This window comes from Dermacentor albipictus, chromosome 1 (assembly GCF_038994185.2).
Source record: "Dermacentor albipictus isolate Rhodes 1998 colony chromosome 1, USDA_Dalb.pri_finalv2, whole genome shotgun sequence".
NCBI classification, from domain to species: Eukaryota; Metazoa; Arthropoda; class Arachnida; order Ixodida; family Ixodidae; genus Dermacentor; species Dermacentor albipictus.
The window spans coordinates 11591557-11614545 of record NC_091821.1 but is presented as its reverse complement, the minus strand read 5'-3'; the positions used below and the strand labels follow the sequence as shown (position 1 = coordinate 11614545).

General features: G+C 49.1%; 1 protein-coding gene across 1 annotated transcript in view; it reads left to right on the top strand.

Annotated features, from left to right (window-relative positions):
• The window catches only part of LOC139060184 (uncharacterized), a 64287-nt gene extending 42456 nt beyond the window's left edge, over nucleotides 1–21831 (top strand). Inside the window, exon 2 of the mRNA XM_070539133.1 lies at nucleotides 20491–21831. Within this exon, the coding sequence (XP_070395234.1) occupies nucleotides 20720–21304 (585 nt within the window). The 5' untranslated portion in view covers nucleotides 20491–20719 and the 3' untranslated portion in view covers nucleotides 21305–21831. The remainder of the gene's footprint in view (nucleotides 1–20490) is intronic.
• The last annotated feature ends 1158 nt before the right edge of the window (nucleotides 21832–22989 follow it).

Sequence of the window (22989 nt, the reverse complement as noted above, 5' to 3'; positions counted from 1 at the left end):
TTGCATCACTATGAATAACCAACATGCCCAAACCTATACCTTTTTGAGGCGACAGCAATTCTGCCCCGACAATCCCATCACACTGCCAAGCAATGTGGAGCTCCCGCTAGCGGAAGTTAACAACTGCCCATGGCAGCGGCAGCGAAAACACACCAAAATTCAAGCATCAAGTTTGAATACTCCTTCGCAACCTGTGATTCGCACACGCCAAAGGGTCCCGCTCCTACCTGCCGAGAGTTTCCCCGTGTCAGAAATACCTCACGGAGTGCTGCAGGATGGTTTCATGGCCATCGGAAGCATTCAAATCCAGGATTACCGCATTAACATGCAGCCCGAGTCGAATTTAATTGCCATTGACGCATGGAACCCCTCCCCATACCCCGTTTTCTCGGGCTAACAACCATTCAAGATGGAGTTCAAATTTCAGCATTCCCTCCGTACAAAGCAACTCCACCAGACCATGCGAGGGGAATATTTCGTGGTTTCGACGTTAAAGACAATCACACCAAGCTCCTAGCACAAATCGCCCGCCGGTCTCACAAGCCGGTTGCCGCACGTCTGCTGGACAACCAAGGCCGGAACGTACTTTAGATATTTTGCGGGCCCACACTCCTATGTTTCATCACTTACCAACTACATCACGAACAGATTACCCCGTTTCGCCCTAAGGCGATGGTATGCACCGGTTGCCACCTGCTCGGACACATCCACGACGTATTCCCGTCAGAGACACCGTGCTGCACCACATGTGGCCGTCCACCTCACCGTGTTGAGATAGATGGCTGCCATGAGCCTCCTATATACAGAAATTGTCAACTCCCGCACATTGCCACCGATAAGTCTTGCCTTTTAAAGAAGGCTTACAAAGCAATGTCGCTCCGACCAAGAGGTGCGCATCGTTCGGCATCGCCAGACGTCCCCACCCACCTGCACCAATCCTCCGAAAGCACCCACCAAGGACAACAGTGAAATAATTGTTAGCACATCTTAACCAGGAGACCACAGCGCCCAGTCTCCGCCTCCATTGAGCCACCATATCCGTGACTCGGCGGAGTGGCCAAGATTCCCTTATCATCCAAACCTTTCTCAGGCAGCAGCCTCGACTTCAACCTTCACCAATAAATCTCAGCCAGCTCATTCTCATAATAAAGGGGCTAAAACACACTCGACAAACTTGCGTGCACAGACACGTGCAATCTCTACGCCGGGTGCATCAGCGACAGGGGTACCGCAACCAAAAGAAATAGCCCCTATGGCCGAGCCATACCGAGCTTCCCTGGCATCTTTTGAGGAAAGACTGAACCGCCTAACCTCATTCGCCTAACTACCCAGTTCACTCAAATTGGGGAAATTGTTTTCGCCAGGATGATGAGCACGATCTCGACCCTCCTAAAAGTCGCTGCACAGCATGGCTTCACAACTTAAGGAAATTCCTTACACTATTCTTCAATGGAACTCTCGTAGTATCCGCAGCAAAAAAGCCGGATTCTCTGTTTTGGTAGTCCTACACCCAGTCCCGTATATTATACGGCTGCAAGAAGCTAACCTCTCGTCCTTCACCCAAGCGGTTACCGCTTCTTCAACTAGCCTTCTATAGCACTCCGCTAGGCTGGCCAACAAACTCTGCCTCCCCTCGGTCTTTTTCTCGTTCTGCTGAAACGGTGAATAGCAGCAACGCAAGTACCAACGTCTCACCTAAACACAGTGACTCGCGAAATCACAACAGTGCTTGTGCACCTTCGCTCCAAGCCACTGTCTGCGTAATCGGTGTCAACCTGCTCCCTCATGGTGACACAGACGCGTCACGACTTGCTCAGATTCCGAACCTGAATCCCCATCTACGTGTCATTGGAAGCTACTTCAATTCCTCACATCACCTGTCAAGCTATGGACACGATAGTGCCCGTGATTAATCGACTTTAGAAACTGCAAAACGAGTTCACCATTCATTTGCTCAATTCGCCAGACAGGCCCTCCCGTTACCCTCTGCATTCGGCTTAATCAGCCACCACACCGGACCTTACCTGGCTCTCTCTCAGAAACTTTCTGGGTACTCGAATGTCCTTGCAGACGCCAAGCGCAGTGACCATTTACCTATCTGAATACAACTCACGTCCCTGAGCCGCGCAGAGGCTCGATCACTTGTTCCCATGATTAAGTGGGACGCATTCGGAGCTGCACTCAGAGATATCTCCCTTGAACGGCCATTGTCTTGTTTGACCGCTTGTAAGAAGCCAGATGTACCGCCACATGTAATTTGCAGCTTACCGATTCCACGCCAATCCCCAACTAACATCTCAACCTTTGGGCAGCCAGTCAAGAAGCCCAAGTTATCTATCTCGCCCGCGGCAAAACCATGCTTGAAAGAATTCGCCTTAACAGCGAAAATGCCGACTCAACCTAATATTCCAACCGACTGGCTCGTGAGAATTGGCAGTAGCATTGCGGATAATTTGACAGCCACACAGGAGCCGGCCCCGTTTGGTGCACCTTCAGAGTACTATCCCAAGGCACCCACCTACGCACAGCAGGAGGACCTAGCTGTTTCCCTCCGAATCATCGCACAAGTGGCAGACATCGCCGGAACCGATTTTTTTTCTAGTCACCCTCCACCCTCATACAATCCTTCGAACCTTCCAATATATTGCTTTGAATCCAAACCCATCTACGATGGGCGATGGTATGAACTGGCTTTTCACGAAGGTATAACTTTGTTCTGCACTGTTTTCCACTAACAAGTCAAGCGCACCAGGCCCGGACAGCATTACATACGCTATGCTCCGCAACCTTCCCCATAATACCGTAAAGGAACTTCTTGCTCTTCTTCATCAGGTTTGGACCAGTGGGAAGCTGCCCGTTTCATGGCAGCTATCAAAGGTAATCCCCATTCCCAAGCCCCGAAAGTCACTCTCTATCCTTAGAAACCTTCGGTCTATATCACTGACTTCCCAGGCCGAAAGCTTTTGAAAAAAATGGCAGAGTATAGTCTTGACCAGCACGTCGAAAGCAACATCATCCTCAATGCCTAGCATACTGGCTTCCACCATCGGCACTGAACACAAGACAGCTTGGCACTACTCTTGCAGGAACTTATACACACCCGCTATCGTTTGGATGTGAAACTTTTGGTAACGGTCGACATATGCAAGGCGTCTGACTCCGTACGTCACCCCTCGACCCTCAATCGTCGCTTCCGCACCTGGTGCCGGTATCACAGGCAAACCCTGGGCATACACACTCGGCTTTCTCTGTGACCGTGAATTTCAAGTTGTCGTAGGACAGACACCGAAGAAATCACTAGTGGGAGTGCCACAAGGAGCAGTCTTCTCGCCATTACTGTTCAACTTGGTGATGGCACCACTGTGCTATTGCCTTGCTGAGATACCTGGACTTCGCTTCAGTATGTATGCGGACGACGTCACAATATGGACTAACGGGGGCTACGACGGTGACCATTCCCATGGCATTCAAGCCGAACTCGACACCATTGCCACCACATTTCTGAAGAAGGTCGGACTCACACTTATTGCTGACGAAACTAACTTCGTAGTACTGGGCACGAAAGCAGCCCTTTCTGTTTCGCAATTTTTGTTCAACATTATGGCTATCAAATATATCAGCAAGACAGTGTTGGAGTTCTAAGAATCTACATCGATGCAGATGGGGGTGTAGCAACATGGCATCGCATCACTCGGACCTGGCGTCACTTGCTCCGCCAAATCCGCCGCATCCGTACAAAAACTGGTGCAATGAGGAGCGAACTCTCCGTCGTCTCGTGAATGCTCTACTAACATCTTGTGCTGTATACGGGTATACCTTCTACAGTCTTACCCAAAAGCAATGAAAAAAGAAACTCGAATCGCTCAACCACGAAGCCATGGGGGTTGTCATGAGGGTTGTCACCGACCTGCCGCGTTTCACACCCTTACACCGCCTTGTCCAAATGGTCCAGATGAATCCGAACGAGGTAATAACCGAGGCTGCCAAATGTTCACATCAGTTACGGCTAAGAGCCATGATATCTGGCCGCAGCATCCTCACGCTTTTTCATCTACCAGGCCCTTAAACGCCTCTGCCCTCTCCCGGCTCCATGGGATTGTCCCTTGACCGGGGACTTTGAACCGATTGCCCAAAACGGGAATGCCGATCACTCAGAAGCAGTTGTCTTACGCAAGGCGGCATGAACCATCACTACGCTGTCTACACCGACACCGCCCTCGCATCACTGCGGCCTGCTCCTCCTGCCGCCCTACCTGCAAAGACCGATTAACGGCGGAACTGGCTGCGATATCCGCTGCATGCGACGCCATCCTCAAGCCTCCTTTAGCCGCTTTCACTCATCACACTGTTCAGACAGACTCGCAGGCCTCCATAAAGGCCTGCGCCCAGCTGTACTCACGCAATGTTGCTGTTCACACGATGCACCAGGCGATGCGAATTGCCGACGAGGCTGGCCACACTGTCCGCCTCGTATGGGTACCAAGTTACGCTGGGGTCGCTGGCAACCGAATGGTCGACTCTGTGCCAAGGGAGCTTCTTTCGTGCCCCTCAGAGACTCGGTCACATGTACCTGACGATCCATACCCCATCGACCTGGGCACAGCCCTGGCAGAGGCGAAGGTGGCTCAACGGACCGAGCTCCGGAACATCCTTCTGGAAAAAGCTACGCCTCTGCCAGGAAAGTACACCCGTACTGAAGCCACACGCCTGTGACGCATGGTCACGGAGACCGCAGTGACACCAGCCCGCCGCTCCAGGATGCACCTCGAGACCTGGCAGTCAGCCACTTGCCGCTCCTGTCTAGGGAACCAGTTGCTAAATCAGCAACATATACTCTGAGGCTGCTCGGCTCTCACCGAGCACGGGAGAAGAGCGAGAGCCACCCTACCCCCTACTCTGAGGCCTCAGGCTTTGGCCACCTGGCGCCTTCCTACTGGTCCCCCCGAGAGACATGCCAGTAATTGCTTCAATTTCTACAAGACTAAAAAATGGTCAATAATGTCTGAGCTGGCCTCCTCCTGTGTCCCTACCCCCGCCCTGATGGATCCATTTTCTCGGGGAGGAAAATTTTAATGATTATTTTAATAAACCTTTTAACAACAAACAACAGTGTTTCACAAAGGAAACACTAAAGGAAAGTATAACGAAAGCATAAAACGACCGAGGTCAGTCGAGGAACATGTATAGAGAGTACGAGTTCGCACTGATTTCTCAGTAAACATTCTCCGAACACCTTGACTACTCCCTAGGTTCTCGTCGGAGGAGGAACAGGGGTGGTTGCGGTGTTAGGATGAATGCTTCGCAGAGGCAGTGGCGAGAGGGTACGGATTTCCGGAAACTTGCCTCTCTGTGTTCGGTCGACCGCGAACGGCCGCTTCCGCGCTCGCGGCCAACCTTTCGCTCCTCATTTTCTTTCGCCCCCAGATCCATCCATGCTTTCGGCCAATGCCTCCCTCCATTCGGCCTCCGTCGTGCCGTGGCCTGCGCTGCCTTTCCTTCGCAACATCAGGACCCATCCCTGTTCTACGCCCGTCCTCGTCAAAACCGTGCAGCATTTCGGAAGATACGGGTTTAGTCACTCGGATTAGTGGTGCAACTCACGAAGTGGTTCAAGTGTACGCTCGATCGACCCGCGCCATGAATCACGACGCCCGAAAGTATTCTTAATCGAAATTGCCGGCCAACCTCGCATGCATTCCTACATGCGAAGAGGACTATGAACTTGGTGGATGAATCAAAGCTGACGCCAGCCCCAGTTTCCGCAATGCTGCACCGATTTTGTGAGGCGGAGGGTAAGTCCCGGCTGTTTTTGCACCCGAGCGCGGACGAAATCGCGGACCTGCCCGCACGAACGAACCAACGAGCGCCGCCGAGAAGCTCACGTGTGCGGCGGGCGCAGGGTCAAAATCAGGCCGCTTGTTTACGTAGCGCGCGCGCTTCTTTACGGGCCGCTGACATCTGCAGGAGAGCTGCAGGAGCAAATGGAAGGGCTGCCGGCCGCGCTGCTGCAGCTGTTGCTGCTTGACGAGCTGCGGCTCGGATTCTCGCTTCGTACTCGTTTTGTGCTTCCCCGAGGCACTTCCAAGGTTTGGCGTGCGCGAGGTCGATAGCAACCAGTGCTTATCTGTCACTGCCTTTGCACACATTGCGTGTGTCTCACGTAGTCTTATGACATAGGTTGACGGAAATATCGGAATAGAAAACTGGGCGAATCGATGAACGTTCATTGTATAGCTACAGTGCTATAGACTGGACCAAGAACAGAAAAAAACAGTAAGAGCACAGGTCCTGCTTCTATAGTTTCTTTAGTCCTTGTCCCAGTAGCGCTGCAGTACAGTCACAGAAAGATGCAGGTTTAATGTGATCGACTGTGGTCGAACAAGGAATGCCTCAGCAGCCAATGTTTCGACAAAGGAGACAAGTTCAAGGCTCCAGCGGCATTCGTTGTTCGGCCACTATTGTTCGGTTCCTGCCATCTTAGTTGCTGCTTAGGTTGCTCTAACGACTGCTCTCAGGTTTCCTATAGCCGGCATGAGTGCGAAGTGCTCATGTTTGAGCCAATTGTAACAGGCTTGAATGCGAGAAGCAAAACGCTTGATGGCGCTTTTTATATTAAAAAAATGCTGGAGCTTTACGTGCCAAAACTACGATCTGATCATCAGGCACGCCATTGTGGGTGACTCCGGATTAATTTTTACCACCTGGAAATGGGGTTGTCGCTGCCGGGATCGAAACAGCGACCTCGAGCTCATCATTGCAATGCCATAGCCACCTGCTACCATGGCGGAATGGCGAGGCCCGCCGCGGTACCTCAGTGTATATGACGTTGCGCTGCTGAGCTCGAGGTCGCTGGTTGGATCCCAGCATCGAAGGCCGCATTCCGATGCGGGCGGACTGCAAAATCGCTCGTGTATTCTGTGCATTGGGTGCCCGTTAAAGAACCCCCGGTGCTCAAAATTAATCAGGAGTCACCCACTACGGTGTGCTTGATAATTAAATTGTGGTTCTGACACGTGAAAGCCCAGAATTTAATTTGTGGGCGGTGGGGATGCGAGGGTTTATTAGCCACGCACTTGCCTCCTAAGTTCGCGTGTTGCGTGACGCCATCGGGGGGAGAACGGTGTTCGACATCCGCCCGCCATGGCTTTGAGTAGTGCTGGCTAACACTCCCAAGGCTTGATCTAGTACACATAAATGCCCAAGTTAGTGGACGAATTGATGGCCGTCTCTGTAGCACAAGTGGTAGCGCATGGCTCGTGTAATGCAATGGTTCTTGGTTTTGTTCACACCAACTACCTATCTTTTCGTCCACGTTAATTTTCCCCTTTACTTCATTATTTTCGATATTTCAGTTTCAACAATAGCTAATTCCCGCGATGCTTGCCGTGGCTTCATTACCGGCTGGCTCTATAATGCCGAATAAATAAATAAATAAATAAATAAATAAATAAATAAATAAATAAATAAATAAAAATAAACGTTGTAGGGAAACAGGCAATCCGCCGTCCACCAGAATGCTTATTTGCTTCTCTCTCGCCTTCCTCTGTCCACTCGTTTCTTTTCCTTGCGCGCGCTGCCTTGTGTACTTCACTTTTACACTCGGGCACGCTGCCAGTTTCCGGCGCGGCTTGCAAAACTGGACGGCATAACTTGTAATATGGAGTTTTTGACGTCGGCCATCACGGTTGTAAGGGTGCGTGGGTTATGAAAACCATCGTCAAGACTGGACACGTAATCGTCGTTGAGCCGTCGAACGCACGAACACAGCTTCTCTGGCGGTCAGCACTGGCTCCGCTCGAGTCTATTGCAGACGCCTACTTGCCCAAACAGTGAGTGGAGTAGCTGAAATCGCACAGGACACCGATATATCACTAGGCTATGTCTTTGTGCAGCAGCAAGAGACTGGTTATGCAAGTGTCTGCTCCCTTGTTCGCTGATCGGGAGCGGTTTGTGTAACGCTCGTCGACGCATACGGCAGGAATATCGGCGGTTCCTAGTGGGCACTCATGTCGCGCACGCGCTTGCTGTGTTAGATGCGAGCCGGCACTGCTTCAGTTGACGTGTGGAGTGCTGGCTTCGCGTGTCTTGTGCTGTCGACACTGCCCTCTGGCATTGTCGGCACTGTCTTCCGCTGGCGACACAAAGAAAACGCGGAGCAACACGTGCTGCTGAGTCGTCCTTATCTGAAGACGAATTAAAGGATGATCCCACAGGCAGGTCTTCGATAAATGTGACCTCATTCGTGTTGTTTGCCTGGGATTCTTCCAGGGAGACTTCACTCAACGCGCGGTGAACGGCTGCGTATTCGGCCAATGGCTGCGCAGACATGCGAGAATAAGGCTGCGATAGTTTAGGAAGCTTGTCATCGCTCGGGTCCACGGGTTTCCGCAGTGGCTGCGTGTCGCATGAGAGAGGATGCGGCACCTCCCTGTGGCCAAGCGATGGCGAAAGTAAAGGCGGGATCACCGACTGCCGTGATTGGGAAGCGGTCTCGATCTCTGGCAGTGATCTGTTGGATAACGACGCCGAGTTCGAGACCTGCAGCGGGAACAACAGCCGGTGGTTGGTGTCTAGGCGGGGCGCTCTGCGAACCTGTCTGTCGTGTAGCTGCAGTGTTGAGACGATGCCCCTCACGAGTTCCGTCCGAGGAACAGTACTGATCGGACTGGCCGCAGGCAGTGGAGAGCCGGCCGATACGCACATTTATCAGAGACGCACTGCATTCAGGCCAGGGCCGCTGATTAACGCCTCCGTACTTGTCCCGTGACTTCGCTGCACTGCGAAGTCGACTTGCCGCAACTAACGACCTTTTGTTGTATGGCTAAGCATGGTGATTAACAAGTACACCGATTTCCCTGCACCCAAAAGGAAACATCATCCGCGAAACCGTGAAAATCTGGCAGTTCCACGGCAATGGACTGCGGGAAGCCCGCAAAGGACTGTGGGAAACTCATGGTCTCCTCCACGCTTATTGACCAGCCGCCCAAAGCACAGGGGCGGCGTCCACGGACACTGCAGTAGTCGTGGTACAAACGGCTGCGGGATCTACCTCGAGGGGAAGCATGGACGGCATGGCATCCCTTGGTGGCCTGGAAGTCGAAGTGGTCTCTGGCGAGACATCCGTGCCAAGGGAAGCGTGTACGGCGTTTCCAGGCAGGAGGGGCACAAGATCGAGGGGCCGCTGTCTCCATGGCATGTGGAAACGCGGCGCAACCGGTGGCTCATGTGAAGCTGCATGTCATAACCTGTAGTTGTTTTTTAACATGATGATGGGCTGAGCAAGATCGCCGATGACGTCTTGCCCTGGAACCACCGTGGAGGGCTGGACACCTTTCCCGGACGGCGTGGTAAGTACTTGAGGTGATGGTAAGCTAGCAGGCTCCATGACCGATGGCGTTCCTTGGCAGGAGTGACCCGCAACGGCAACGACCCACGAGAACTCACGGCTTTTGACTCACGACGACTACGCCATTGTAGTGAAACAGACAATCGACCGTCCTGTTCCCTAGTCCAATGGCGGTATCTACTCTGGGGGATGGGCCATGAATCGGGCGGTGAAGAAACTGTTATGAATTTTTGTAATAAATTAGGGTGAAATGAAGTAACCAGTTTGTGAATAAGATTTAAAGTGTGTACTGTTACAGGTATGAATAATCAATTATCTAAGTATTATATCAAAAATTTGTGAACCTAAGTATTAAGAAGAATTCTAGCATGCAATTCTTTTTTGTCTCATGCAGAAAGATGCAGAGGGCTTCGCAAACGTTCCCGTGGCTGTAACCTAGTATAGTAGCCCCAAAGGAAACAAGTACAGAAAGAGTCAAACTGAAGCCAAGCTTTTGGAAGGGTTCTTCTAAAAATCTGTTCCGCCGTAACGCCTGTTTATTTCTCCTCCCTTGCCTTTATCTGTCCCTCCGTCTCCGTTCCTCTTGCTCTCTCTCTCTCTCTCTCTCTCTCTCTATATATATATATATATATATATAGTCATATAATGAGAAGCCAACAAACACTGACACCAAGTACAACATAGGGGAAATTGCATGAGCTTAATAAATGAAATAAAGTAATGATAAATTAATGGAAATGAAAGTGGATGAAAAAACAACTTTGCCGCAGGTGGGAACCGAACCCACAACCTTCGCATGTCGCGTGCGATGCTCTACCAACGCCATTGGTAGTGTTTCAGTGTTTGTTTCAGTGTTTGTGGTAGTGTGTCAGTGTTTGTTGGCTTCTCATTATATGACTAATAATTATCGGGTCCCTCGGTTAACCCCCTTTCTTCTCGTTTATTACTTAACGAGGGTCTCGAATCCGGCAACATTGATGCCTTCAGGTAGCATATGTGGGTTTATTGACCAGTTGCCTTCACCCGAAAAGATCACGTTCTCGTGACGCCTGCGGCAAAAAAGACGTGCCACGTCCGCCGCCAAGGTCTGTGAGTGGGGGCGCTGGCTAACACTCCCAGGGTTCTGCTAGTACACATAAATACCCAAGAAAGTGGATGGGGAAACGCTGCCGCGGTAGCTCAATTGGTAGAGCATCGCACGCGACATGCGAAGGTTGTGGGTTCGGTTCCCACCTGCGGCAAAGTTGTTTTTTCATCCACTTTCATTTCCATTAATTTGTCATTACTTTATTTCATTTATTAAGCTCATGCAATTTCCCCTATGTTGTACTTGGTGTCAGTGTTTGTTGGCTTCTCATTATATGACTAATAATTATCGGGTCCCTCGGTTAACCCCCTTTCTTCTCGTTTATATATATATATATATATATATATATATATATATATATATATATATATATATATATATATATATATATATATATATATATATATATATATATGCCAATAAACTGAACAGGAGAATCGCTAAGTATGTGTTTGGTACCATTTGGTACCGCTAAGTAATTTTGGTGCCATAACGCCGCACGGTCAATTTTTCGATAACGCCGGAGAATGGATTCTCGACCAATGAGGCACTTCAGGCTTTCGCCTTAAAAGCTAGCAAGCCATGTCGCTTTTCGGCGGTAAGGCACTATAGGTATCTTTTTGTCGTTTGTCGTTTTTATATCGTCCGTTGTTCTTTTGCAAGGGGTGAAAAGCGCGCATGGCTATTCGCGTTAAACTACACCTGATGTGAAGTCAGCCTCTACACGCTAGATGCTGTTGGAGGCAGTACCGAGTGGTAGAAATCTCTTTATTGAAAAACAGCGTGGCGTAAGACGCCTTCATGTTACTCTACATGGAACGGGACGGATAGGAAGAAGTGCTCTAGAAGAAGGTGGACCGAAGAAAAAGGGAGAAAAGAAAAAGAAAACAAAAAGGAAGCGCCGAGTTGCAAAATAAATTCATTGAGTGAATTACAGAACGAAAGAGACCAACCGCGAAGGAAAACTCTGGCTTTTGTCGCACCTTAGCCTGCCTTACAAGCAATTTCCAACCCGTGCTTCTTGGTACTTCTTACTAGGCTCATAAAAATTTATATCGAAGTTTTAGACACAAACAAAAGCTCCTTCGAGAGAAAATGCAAATTAAAAAGAAATGTTAAAAAGATAAGTTGCCGCTGCTCACTACGTATAAGTAACTCGTGCGCCGCTACGTCACGAGAGCTGTGGCTGTTGTAGGCGGGAAAAAAGGAAAAGAAGGAAAACGAAAGGACACAAAATGTTTCGAGTTTCGGAGAGAGAAGCAAAGCAGCAAAGGAGGGTGGGGCATCGAGAAGAACGAATAAAAACAAAACAAAAATAAAACAAAATATCTTCCGCACATGGCCTGAAGATTCGCTTTGAATAATGCAGCGGCCAGTGGTTTCCTCAAGAGGGACTGGGCGTCACACCCACTTTTCTTTAATGCACGCGCCGCACCCCCAGCAATAACTTTGCCCAGCGGTCCCGTCGCCGGCGATCGAGACTGCTGCTGCTGCTGTGCCGCTACGTGGCGCTGCTGTTTTTCTACGCGGAAACGACTGATCTTGCGCGCCCATCGATACGTCTTTCCGTTGCTCGTCTCGCCGTGCCGTGATTGTTTGCCCTATCGACATCGGCTAAGGAAAGGAAGGGGGTTCCTCGTGAAATTTTCTGCTCGTGCTTTTCTACGTGTAGGCGAGCAGCCAACACTGAGAATGGCTGATCATTAAGAAGACGCAGGCTCTTGTTTCTTAGAAGTGTTTCATCGCCGTGCTTTACGAACGAGCCCCCTATACCTGTTGCAGCATGAAACTGGGTCCTCTGCAGACTGCGTGCCATACGTTTCGGCACATCGTGCTCCGCCTCGGCGGGCGATATTCTGGGCCTGTAGCGCACGTGCGTGGCCCGGGTTAGTGATGCACTGTAAACCCCTCGCGAAAATGTTCAGTCGACCGTAGGGCGTGCCAGCTACTGTGCATTGCGTTTTTTAACTACTACGGGCAAATCTACGTGGAGAAACCCGGGTGAACATTGTTCACAGTCTGGTAGACCAGCTGTCAGTATTTCGTTGTTGTTGTTGTTGTCGATGTCATTCAATTTAGAAACTAAGTGCAATTGACTATTTCTTTAATTACTGTTCCAGCCTACCGTGTTGTCAATGAAGAATTTGTAGGAAATTGACAGGAACTTAAAGCTGGCATGTTTTCTGCCAGGTATCATGTCTTTTTATTTTTTCCGCGAGAGATGAAAAAGATATCACGTGACTAACCGTCCGTAGCAATGAAAAAGCAGCGCCCTCAAACACGCTCCACGGGATTTAATGAGCGCACTCTTTCCACGACGCATCAACCACCAGTTATTGGCACTTGTTCCTTACTAATACCAAAATGCCATGCTGTCGTGGCCATAGAGTTCCATACAGCTACTAGAGGGAACTAGCTCTAGGATGTACGGCAGCTGCAAGCAGGCCAGTTCAGCCAGCATGTAAATGATGGGCACTACATTGACTTCCCTAAACTTCATCCTAGGTTGATCGAAATAGGTCGCGAAAATTCTGGCGAAAAGCGGTTCAGCACATATTGTCACCGGCATAAGCAAGAGTACTTATGGGAGCAGCGATTGAAGGGTACCTATGCGAGGAGGTAACAAACATTGGGACAAAAGAAAACCGTTCTTTAATGAAAACGAGACATAGTTTGATTCATTCAACGAAAATAAAATTCCTGATCGACTTTACATACACGTGGCGAGGAAAGAAAAGACAAGTCTGATTTACTTTATCATTATTAATAAGTACATTTTTCAGCGCCCACATAAGTTCACGCCACTATCACTTGCAATGCAATGCAGTTCTTGAAGTGTGCACAAAGGCGCGCTAGTAAAGCCCACCTGTTACAATACGACCCCCTCACATGTTGTGTTTTGTTGCTGGTCCACGTTTGTGTGAATTTGGTGGCGCAGGTAGTTTAATCGTTTCTTAACCCGTTCAGTCAAAAGTTAGAGTCAGAGTCATTCAGAGTTACGACCGCCAGATCATTGTTTACGTTATCTGCTTTCGTGCGGCTGCGCCGACCGGCGGTTTTGGCGTCCGACGATGAGACATACACCCAGAGGTTTCGTCGGCCTCCAAAGAGACTATGTTCTGTGCAGGAGTGCGATTCGACAACTGTACGGCTCACCTTTTGCTGCATCGCTTTCCGTGCTGAAAGGTCGACACGCCCATCAAGTCGAATGGCGATGAATTTCAATATACAGCTCTAATAGCAGGCCGCAAAAAAAAAAATATCGCGCCTTTGAGAACAAAATGACATCACTTGTTTTTAACGGATATGGCATCACACTATTTTTGCTTCCGTCGGAAGCGTTCCTTCGTCACACAGATGGCGTTAAGCGCCATGAACCGCTAAAAACATCTCTATTCTGGAAAGTAGCGACTCTCTCCTCCTAGCGTGCGCTTTCCTCGTCAATTTTTCTCGGATTTCACTTTTCCATGGGCCGGCGCCCTGCGCGCGGCATGCTTTTAGGCCAGCGGCCGCGGAAGAATCAATGCACGCGCGTGTTGTTTCAGTCGTTTGAAGCGTTTACTGTGGAATTCATCACTTAATGACACTGGTACGACTATAGTAGACTTCGGATAGGTCGTGCTGGCGAATATTTTTGATAAAAGAATCCGAGATGAACTTGCGGAAGCGCTCTAAACTATGGCTATCGTTCAGCGGCTTGCTCTCCTGACCGCGCAGCTTTGGCCATCCATGGCCATCCATCTACCACTTCCACTCTGGAACTACACGCGATGTGCAAGAGTATGTCACCTTCTCTTTCACCTTTTTCTATACAGACGTATTCAGCAGGCTTCTGATAAACCTTAGCTTCTCACCTGTTCTTTTAGAGCGCAGCTCAGGCGCTCATTCCTGCGGCGAGCGTCGGCATCGCTCATAATCGAGCGAACGAGCACGGCGAAGGATGAAAGAGCGAACGCGGAGCGCAGCGGGAGATAAAATGCGGCGATAGCGAAGAGAGCTCGAGGAGAAAAGCGGAGGAAGAGGGTACGGCGAAAACAGAAGAAAAGCATAGTGTAGTGCAAGACGGGCTCTGCGGCGACGATGGCTACGAGATGGCGCTAGAGTAGCGCACTTCAGACATATGGAAACAAAGTGCTGCATGAGCGAAGGTCTGTCTGCGGCGGCTTCAGTAAATCGCGCCCACGCCTCATCCAGGCGCTGCCACTCGCGATTTCCCGATTAGCAAGGCTATTGCGCCACACTTCGCTTCATTTGCAACATACCGCACGAGACAGATTGTCCGCGTCAGCCAATATATCGCGAAATGAAAACCCGCATAGAGCTGCGCTCGAATTTCGCGTTAGGGAGTATCATAATCGACGGTGAATTTTTTCCCGCCCTTCTCACTCGGCATTTTTTATCACGCAAAAGGGAAAGGTAATTACTGCTGGCCCTTTTGTGCCCCTAAGCCTGTTCACCAAAGAGAAAAACAGGGGCGCCAGTATTATTCTCTTGAAACACTTACACCAACGCCCGTATTTTTTTATTTTTTTTAGCGATACTCAAAGCGTGCCGCGGCATACTCTTCGAAGGGGCTGGCAAGCCCGCATGAATGAGAATTTCGGATCCCAGCAATTCGCGACGTTCTGTATACGCGAAGCAGCTATAGGGAGTCGCTCATAATAACGGAATCACGGAAGCGTTATAATCGGCAAGCTGGCAGCGATCTGTAAGCCCGAATGAAAAAGCTCAATCGCGGTGCGGGAACACGCGGATGGTTCGTTCTTGTGTTTCTGAAGGTGGGTTGCTAGCTAAATTATGGTGGAAGAGAAACGCGCGATGTCTGTCTGCGGATGTATTGACACATTTTTCCTACCAGACGTAAGATAAGCCGTGCAACCCGCGTTTCTACATTATATGACGTACATCTCCTAGCGACAGCTACAGCTGCTGTCACATTTCTGTAATCGCGGCTAATGTTATCGGGCATGCAACGGAAGGCGGAAATTACTTAAACAAAAGTTACCAGAGACAATGTTTCGGATTCGAGACTGCGGCCGAGCAATGGGGTCTCGTCAGCATCAAAAGGACGGCAGCGCATGCACCGCCGCTAGCGGCAACCGAACTCGGAGCTAAGGCTCAAGACTTCAGGCGTTGGTGAAAGCACTTCAAGGAAACAGGTTTCAAATAATTTAATCACTTCACATACTACGTACTTCCACAATCATATTGAATTGGGCCGATCGCAAGTTTCGCAATAACGGTAGACTAGAGAAGACATTCCACAGCAGCAATAAACAAAACACCGTCTACGTTGTAGCTGCAGTCCAAATTAGGCAAAAAATACTCGACCTCATAAAAACATCGTGCACGTCTTGATTGCCATTTTTGTCTGAGCCATGCTTTCATGTATGTGGCAAAAGGGTTGACTCCTGATCAAAAGTCAAATTCATAAAGCTTTGCCTCCATAAGGCCTGTACTCACGAGGGAGAATGCATACTAGAGCTAAAGCACCTTGATCGTATACAGTAACAAATACAGTACCAAATCTATCGTTAGAACGAAGGCTTGCGAAGTCGACCGAAGAATGACGAAAGAGGAACTTGGAGAATTCTACTCTGGGTGCGCTTCGCAAAGCGTCAGCTCTATGCCGTCAGGCACTTCGCGCGATGATCTCGAGGCTTCTGTGTCTGTCGGTAGCAGGCAGTTGTCGTGCTTATGACGAACGGAGTGTGTTATAATTTGCATAACATCTGCATATACATATGTATGCCTGAAATGACTGTGTTATCGAGCTATACTTCGCAAATTTCCTGGAACTAGTTACACGAGGGTTCAACACCGCTTTGATGTATGCGGGTGCAGCAACGGGAATCGGTATAGAGAGGCGGAATCGGAGCGGCACTTTCGTCAATGGACAATACGTACAGAAGCGCTGTGTGTTGGTCGCGCCCCCGCCTTTTTTTTTTTCTTTCTTTCTTCTTGTTCTAGGTGCGCGGCGAGTCAGCGCTTCAAACTAAGGCGCCATGCGCTCCATTTCACGTTGGATGCCTTGCGGGCATGGGCGATTACATGCGTTTACATATAAAACCACAGCGTCTACATTTAAAGATTTATGAAGCTAGCTGGTGGTGGTTGTAAGGTATCCTTCACCTAGAGGAAAGTACTCTCGATAGCACATGTCTGCAGAGGAAAAACGAGGGCGGAAAATTCTAGCTATCCAGCTCGCTCAATGCCCATTTACTCGTGGGTAATGCCGAATGATATTGTTCTGCCATGTTTATTTCGCCACGCTGTATGACCCTTTTGTTTCCTGACCATCGTCGCCCGTATATTCAGCAGCGAATGGTGCTGCAGTTTTCAATGAGCGTTAGTGAAGAACAGAAAACAACAACAACAACAACAACAACGACGACGACGGCAACAACAACAACAACAACAAAAAAACAGCAATGGCGGCGGCGACGACGGCGACAGTCGTGCATAAGCTTTATACTGGACGGGGGTTGCGACCATCTGCTTTTCGGTTTTCCCTTTATTCTTCTCTGGGTAAAGGAAAAACGACGAGTGCACAAGTCCCCCATTGCCCGATACTTGAGGCCATCGGGAGTTATCGCCCTCGTTTCTCACGCAAGTATAACTGGAGGTTCAGCGATAGGGTGAGACATTCGGAGGAACGCCTTGCACGGTGGAGGGCGTAAACATATACACCGTGCTTTTCTGGATATAGCGAAAAAGTTTGTTCGTGTTGCCCGCGCAGATATGGACATACAAGGCTATACGTGTTGAGAAGTACCATTTATTTTTACACACAGAAAATAGCTGCTATCGACAGCTCTCGAAAACACGCAAACGAAAAAAGAAAATATAAACCCCTTACATCTACTTGTCTGCTTGCTATACGGACTCTCTTCAATTGAAGGCCGATCAAAAGCAACATTCACCAGCGATGTTTCGCTATAGAGAACGCATATTAGGCTATCAGCCAGAAAGAAAACATCATTTGAGAGGCAACATTGTTTCCAATGCACGAACTCGCAAAAAACTATAACTCTATCCCCACTCTAGTGAGAACGAAGATGCGAATGGATATCAGATGAGGACGTTGAAATTTCAGAGGTCAATTTTTTGAGAGCTAATTCACTAACCCTCTTTACACCATTAGCGTTCAGTGCTAATACTTGGTCAGACCTCGTTTCGAATGCACTTCGTACCTCTGGGATTTCACCCACGAAACAGTATATAACGAAAACAGAATGGAAAGTCGCAGCCAGGCTCATACGCGACGTGACAGAGTGCCAGGAAATGCTGACCTTTCTTAATATCGGGTCGCCTCACTCGAGGCGTGTAAAGCAGTAAAATAACGGCTACAGCTTGTTGCACCTGTAAGCACAAAATCGAAAAAGCGAGTTGCTTTGTCTGCGCCGTGAATCGCATGCGAACACTCCACAAAACACATAGCTAAATGTTCCAAGAACTGTATGCTTTCAGCGCTACTAACAAGTATTCATCTCTTTGCTAGGACTATGCGAGAATGGATTGCATACGCAGCGAGTGTTTTGGGTAGTGTAGATGTGCACGCATTCTTGAAAAGGTTAGATTTGCGGCATAATGTTATGTATTTCTTATCTTCTTGTACTTGTGTCCGTGTTTAAATTGTGTGTGCTTGCAACTGGACCTGGTTTTATTGACTTCATCTTTGAGTCGGAAAAGCCCGCAGTATAAATAAATAAATAAATAAATAAATCGCGCCCCCCTCCCCCCATGCCCATATGACACTAAATAGGTTTCATACAAGTGGCTTCACGAATAAGTGCATAAAATAAAGTATTACTTGCTATACCAAATAAAAAAGTATTGTGAATGACTACTCAATGGAGCCTTTTGCCCTACTAAAAACAGCAGTCGGGGAAGACGAGTATGGCGGCATATATGACCAGAATATCGTCGACAATGGTGACCACAAATACGAGGAGGCACGGGAGCAACGGCAACTCCGACGACATTATGACTTCTCAGACAACGCGGACAAGGGATCAAATTTCGGTGGGGACAAGCTGTTGTTGTATGGTTGTGGCTTCAGCACATGGCGCATGCTCACGAGGGAGATCAGCTACAGTGGAGGCAAAAAAAAAAATTACACGCAACAAAGAACGAAAGAAAGAAAAAAGAATCAAAGATGACACATTGCACAAGTTAAGCATAACAATATTTTGATAGAAGTTACTTCTTTAAAAGTAAATAAAAGACAATTAAATGACATCATCGTCGACATACCTTGCAGCGTAACCTTCAAGACGCTAGAATGAACTTATGCAGAGTAGCCACAATTGACCTGTGCCAAAGGAGACTATAGGCTTGATGTTGATGACGGTAAGTCTAGGTTAATGGTTGGAAGTGCGAGAAATATTTTGCGGAAGGAGGAGAAGTAAGCGGGGATCCAAATTTTCTGACTGACGCCATCTTCCGCGAAGGGAACATCATGGCAATGGACATGACGACGATATATGCGACAGACGCCACGGAAGCTGTCTGGAGTTTCGTTAACAAGTGTCGCTGTAAAAAGCATCAGTACAAACCGCTAGCGCAAAAAGTCAATTCGCTTCCTGGGAAACTGTTTATATGTTTGTAGGACCATGTTTATAGAAGCAGCCCGGTTAGGCAAACACTTGCCTTAAACTGCACCCCCTCAGGACCGCTGTGTAGACCTCTACTGTGCCGTGTCGGTATCTCTCACACACACACACACACACACGCACACACGCACACACGCACACACGCACGCACGCACGCGCGCACGCGCACACGCACACACACACACACACACACACACACACACACACACACACACACACACACACACACACACACACACACACACACACACACACACACACACACACACACACACACACACACACACACACACACACACACACACACACACACACACACACACACACACACACACACACACACACACACACACACACACACACACACACACACACACACACACACACACACACACACACACACACACACACACACACACACACACACACACACACACACACACACACACACACACACACACACACACACACACACACACACACACACACACACACACACACACACACACACACACACACACACACACACACACACACACACACACACACACACACACACACACACACACACACACACACACACACACACACACACACACACACACACACACACACACACACACACACACACACACACACACACACACACACACACACACACACACACACACACACACACACACACACACACACACACACACACACACACACACACACACACACACACACACACACACACACACACACACACACACACACACACACACACACACACACACACACACACACACACACACACACACACACACACACACGCACGCACGCACGCACACGCACACGCACACGCACACAGGCACGCACGCACGCACGCACGCAAACACACAGTATCGACATATGAATAAAGGCTGAGTAACACACGATCGCCTTCAACGCTGAAAAATTGAAGACCCTGCTCTGCGACACGCTGGACAGCCGGACCACTTTCACAACTGCTACTCCTCTCTTTCGTTTAGTAAAGCTGCTTACCAGTAAGTAGGTTCGGTGCTACTAGGTTAGGAACCGGAACAGCGAGCTGGCATTTGGCGCTGTAAAGTGCAATGGGGTCTGCAGTTGCCATGATCATGTGGTGATCAAGTCACCAGAATTATTGTGTGGCTGAACCGGTTCTACCTGCAAAAATCCATTCGCTTTTCCATTTCCCAAACGACACATATTCTTCCTAAACTTCTTTTCGACCCACGCAAACGGTTCTCGACGCCGTCTCCAATAGACGACGAAGACGAAAGGAAAGCATATAATAGTGGTTATGCGCCATTAGAAAAGGAAAACGAAACAAAACGAATAAGCATCGCCTTTGCTGTTCTGGCCTTAATAAGAACATGCTCGGGACGTAATGCTGTGATTACTAATTAAAACAAAACGATCTAATGCGGTGTTTGCAGGCATTTCCGACCTCGCCCGAGCAGAGTTTTCAGTGCATCATTTGTTAGCCGCAGGGGTGGCGAAGACGAAGACGCGGCTCGAAAGGGTCGGAGCTCGCGCTTTGCCCAGCGTCCAGTGTCCCAGGTCCCACGCATACGGGTTCAGCTCCGGGTTCAGCTCCGGGTACAGCTCCCCTCCGAAGTCTGGCCGCGGGAGTGTGGCACGTCGAGACCTTTTCTTGTCGCCAACATGGAGCCCGAGCTGCAGACGCAGGTTAACCTGCCGGTGGTGCTGATGAACCGCGAGGGACTGTACGCCATCGTCGCCGTGTTAGGAGTCTCCATACTGGGATGCGCTTGCGTCCTCACGTACTCGTTGACAAATTACAGCAAGATGAAACGGAACGCTGAAGAAGTACGTAACTACATGGCATCCCGAGCGAAGCTGACGCATGAGCGGAGCGGTACCAAGCAGGCTGGCGGTGGTGGCTCCAGGGTGGCCCACGCTCTCCCGACTAACGACAAGGCTGCGGTCCCTGCCAAAGAGCCGAAAGTCGAGATTGGAAAGCAGGAGGGCCCACTCAGCAATGGGAACGACACCTTCGTCAGCCAAACCACCACAGGTGCGTCTGCAGCGGGGACCACGCTGGAAGCAGCTGGCTCGGCCAGAGGAGATGCGCAACGGTCGGGCGTGGATCAGGGCGGTGGCAGCGGCGATGCTACAGCGGCTGTGGCCACAGCTGTTGCGAAGAGTGCGCCGACGATGGTCTACTCCATCATGGCCGCGAACGTCAGCTGGAACGCCACCGGAAACGGTTCCACCGAGGCTACGTGAAGTAGAGGCGGGCATCCCCGCTGATTGGCGCAACGCAATGCCCGACTTTTTACCGGCATCCTCTACCACGTCGATGCAGCTGAGTTGTGCTTTTCAGAGATTGCTAGTGCCTGTGTTGCAAAGACCGCCACTCTGCTTCGTCGGACTTTTGTGAAGACGTGCTTTTTTCCCTTTCCTCTTCTTTCATTTTTTTTTTTTTGCCTGCGACTTTTGGAGACCGATTCTAGGGTTGATGGGCCTGCATGTTTTTTTTAGCATAAAAACGCAGGGAATGAAAAGGATGTGATGCGCCTGGTGACGCTGCCTGCCGACGTTCACACAGCCATCTCGAAGAAGCTAGAATTCGCAGAGCAGCGCCTCCATTTCCCCTGGCCTCGGTCTTCTTGGGGGCTTCTTCGTTTTTCGTTTTCGTTTTTTTTCTTCAAACCGAGGACTTCTGCTTTCACGTGTACTCTCGTGTCTGTCTGAGTATGCTGAGTTTTTGTGTTGTAAATGCCGATGAAAGAAAGTCAAGGCGCAACATCACAGTCTTCTGTAAGCATTCTCTGCACTTCAATCAGAAGTGTTAATTACAGACTCACGTAATTTTTTGCGCGACATGAGCATGCCTAAAAGTAATGGCCTGCTGTTTCTGACTGTATGCAGTAGCTTCAAAAGGACTCACTGCGTTACCTTAGAGGCTATGGCGTTGCGGTGCCGAGCTCGAGGTTGCGGGTTCGATCCCGGCCTTAAAGTGCAACGCCCGCATTTAGATGGAAGCGAAATGCGAAAGCGCGATTCAGGTGCACGTTAAAGAATCCCAGGTGGTCAAAATTCATCCGGAGTCCCCAACTATATGTACAACGTGCCTCATGAGATCGTGGTTTTTGGCACGTTAAACCTCATACTCTTATTACATTATATTAGTTAAAAAATGCAAGGGAACTGCAACCCAGATAGTAGCGAATAATTGTGAAAGGATATATCCATACAGAGACGCATTTTTGTACGTTTTCTTTTAGTTCCACTGACAAAAATTGTTATTTCTTAGAGCGACCTCAGTTATAAAGGTTCCCTTCGGAAGTTCTTCGTCTAGACTAACCAAAGATTGCGCATATACTCCCGAAAAATAGATCAACATAATCTTAGACTCGAGAAGACTATAGGGAAAAACTGCACTTTCGCACGTAATGCGAGGTAGTGACGTGATAGCTGGCACAATAGTAGTGTACTCAGTAGGTATTTCATTGTTTCGTCCAGTATCCGTAGAAGTGCAGGTTGGCGTTGTTTTTGCCTGCGCTTGAGCAATGTGCTTTCAAGAAGGGAAATTATTTCGTGAATGTGGCAGATCTATTTTTATCGTCTTCGTTTGTTGAGGTGGCGCTTCCCGGTTGAGGTCAAATGAAGGAACGCGGCTGCTGCTTCCTGCTATCCTGACCTTCGCTTTCCACCACTGGCTTCATTTAAATAATTTCAACTCGCCGCTGCCTTATAATCTTATATAGACAACGCTACGTTACTCGTTCCTTGTGTTACTAATTTACTATCATACGTGGCTTCTTGCAACTTACGTATCGGCCATTTCAGGCGAAAATATACCGATGTGTTTGTGCCTGTATGTCCTGATCCAAGCACTTACGTCTCACATATCTTAGAATGCGCCTCTGTGTACGTGAGGAATGTTTAGGAAAGAGACGTAAATGTGC